This window comes from Rutilus rutilus (genome assembly GCF_951802725.1).
Source record: "Rutilus rutilus genome assembly, chromosome: 9".
Lineage (NCBI taxonomy): Eukaryota > Metazoa > Chordata > Actinopteri > Cypriniformes > Leuciscidae > Rutilus > Rutilus rutilus.
Window position 1 is genome coordinate 24,218,966 of NC_140223.1, and position 2,310 is coordinate 24,221,275.

At 35.1% G+C, this 2,310-nt stretch overlaps 1 protein-coding gene across 1 annotated transcript; it reads right to left on the reverse strand.

Annotated features, from left to right (window-relative positions):
- Nucleotides 1–1,119: 1,119 nt before the first annotated feature.
- Nucleotides 1,120–2,109, reverse strand: LOC311297523 (olfactory receptor 1M1-like; the record flags this gene model as incomplete). The annotated part of the gene is made up of 1 exon (XM_084419857.1): nt 1,120–2,109. Exon 1 carries the CDS (start codon nt 2,071–2,073, stop codon nt 1,120–1,122), a length of 954 nt encoding a protein of 317 aa, XP_084275983.1. The 5' UTR covers nt 2,074–2,109.
- Nucleotides 2,110–2,310: the final 201 nt, after the last annotated feature.

Here is a 2,310-nt window from a genome sequence, read left to right on the forward strand (position 1 = left end):
TGCAGCTGCTCTCTCTGCGGATGCTTTGTGTTTAAAGACCTAATAAAATATTTCAACTCAGATCAATATTTCGTGTCTAATTATTTACTAATGTGGCAAGTAGCCATGTAATAAGTGGGACAATGTATACATTGATCCAGCCGGTCCTCATCACCCTGTCGGGGGTTATTTTGAGAGAACAACCGGCTGGATCTACATTATCCCTTACTTGGCTGACATTAAAATTCTCAGGTGTCTGGTTTGTTTCAGGTTTGTTTTGTGTCTCTCTATTGTGTCACGGGTGTGGAGCTGCTGGACAGCATTAAATAAGCACCAATGAGCAATCAGCCACTAATGAGCAATGTTTTGCTTGTTACTTTGCCTATTTATATCCTGTGCTTGTCAAAACATATTGTCCAGAGGATTGCATTCTTCTGCTACTCACTCATGTTCTCTTGTCCAGTTGGATTTGCTTTTGTTCCTTCTTCCCCCTGCACCCTGGAGGCATTGTTTGTAAATTATTGTTTTCTGTATAGAGAATCTGCATGCATTATTCCTTTAGTGGCCTTCTCCCGGCAACAGTTTGTGCATGCGAGCCAGTTTCTTTTATGATTAAAGTATATACAGAATATTGAAACACTGCTGTCCACATCTGCCTCTTCTGTTTTTACTACCATCATCTCTGCCGTATTTTTGCTGTTGTTAATTGAATTCAATAACTGTTATTAAAACATCATCTTTATCAAACCTCCTCTTTGATATTCCAGTCATTCCTGACAGAAATATACAACAAAAAAAAAACAATAAAATTAACAATAAAATACATTTCTTGCTAAAATGTTTGCTTTTCAACTTGCTTTCGGGGTCAGTAACTAAAAACAAACACAGCACAGCACACACACTTGAAATCAGATGAATTCATTAATGAATAAATAGGCCTAAACAAAATTTCACTGCTGTTAACCAACACGTCTAATGTGTCCAATGTTAAGAGTCTAGCAGACTGAATTTATTTTCTGCTTGTACACTTTTATTTTCCACATTAAGGATCTAAAAATATTAATGAAATACATAAATGTAATTTTTCATATAGGTAATTTAATTCACAATGATTGAAGAACGCATAGAGAAGCATTACAGTCATTTTGAAACGTTCCCTCTAATTGGTGCAGATCTGTTGTTAAGTTTTTTTCGGATTAAGTCTTTGATTTTAGCTGTGTTTAAAACATAAATGATGGGATTTAGCATTGGTGGAAGAGCAAATGAAAGAGATCCGCTGATGATCCTGGCATTAGTTGTAGGTGAAGCAATCAAAATGCATATTATGGGAAGAAAGAATGATCCAACTACCAAAATGTGAGAAAAACAGGTCTTCAGTGCTTTCAAACGTCCTTCCCAAGTTGTAATTTTACATAAAGCAAGAAAAATGCCCACATATGACAGGACTATAATTAAAGGTGGTGCTACAATGAATAAAGCTTCAATGAGGATTGCTAATAACTTATTAATGCTATTGTCATTGCATGGCAGCCTCAGCAATGTTCCATAGTCACAATACCAACTCTCTATCACGTTGGACTTACAGAATGAAAGTCTGGTCATCAAAGATGTCGACAGTGTTACCATACAGGTGTTAAATGCCCATATTACTGAAAACACTATAGACATTAACTTATTATTCACTATAGCATGATATCTTAGTGGAAAACAAATTGCAATGAAACGATCAAATGCCAGAACAACAAGAGTGTAAGTTTGCACTGTAATAAAGACATTCACAAAAAACATGTTTGCCAAACAAGCATTGTATGAGATGTACTGTGAGTCCAATAAAAAAATCTTCATCATGTTAGGAATCAGTGCATTAGTTTCACCAATGTCGGCCAAGGCCAAGTTAAACACACCAATGTACATTGGACTGTGCAGGCTCCGGTCAAGAGCTATAATGAGAAGGACTATAGAGTTCCCAATTACAGTAATAAAATATATGATAAATAAGAATATATAGTAATAAGTTTTGTATGGTGTACCTGTGAGCCCAGTGATGAAAAAGTATTCAGGATGAACAATCGAGATATTCTGGGATAAACTCATGGCAGCTTTGCGTTTGTTGTTCTGCACAGGTTGAAAATAGAAATTACTATAAAGAAATAACCAAAATATGGACTAAATTGTCATCTCACACTTTTAACATCTGATTTTCAAATGTTGAAAATATACCTTTATGTAAACTTTCAGCATAATATTTGAATCAAAGACTAAATAATCTTAACGTTTTATAAGCAGAGTAAACAATGACAGTGTCTGAATATTTGTGAGCTGCTCTGAATT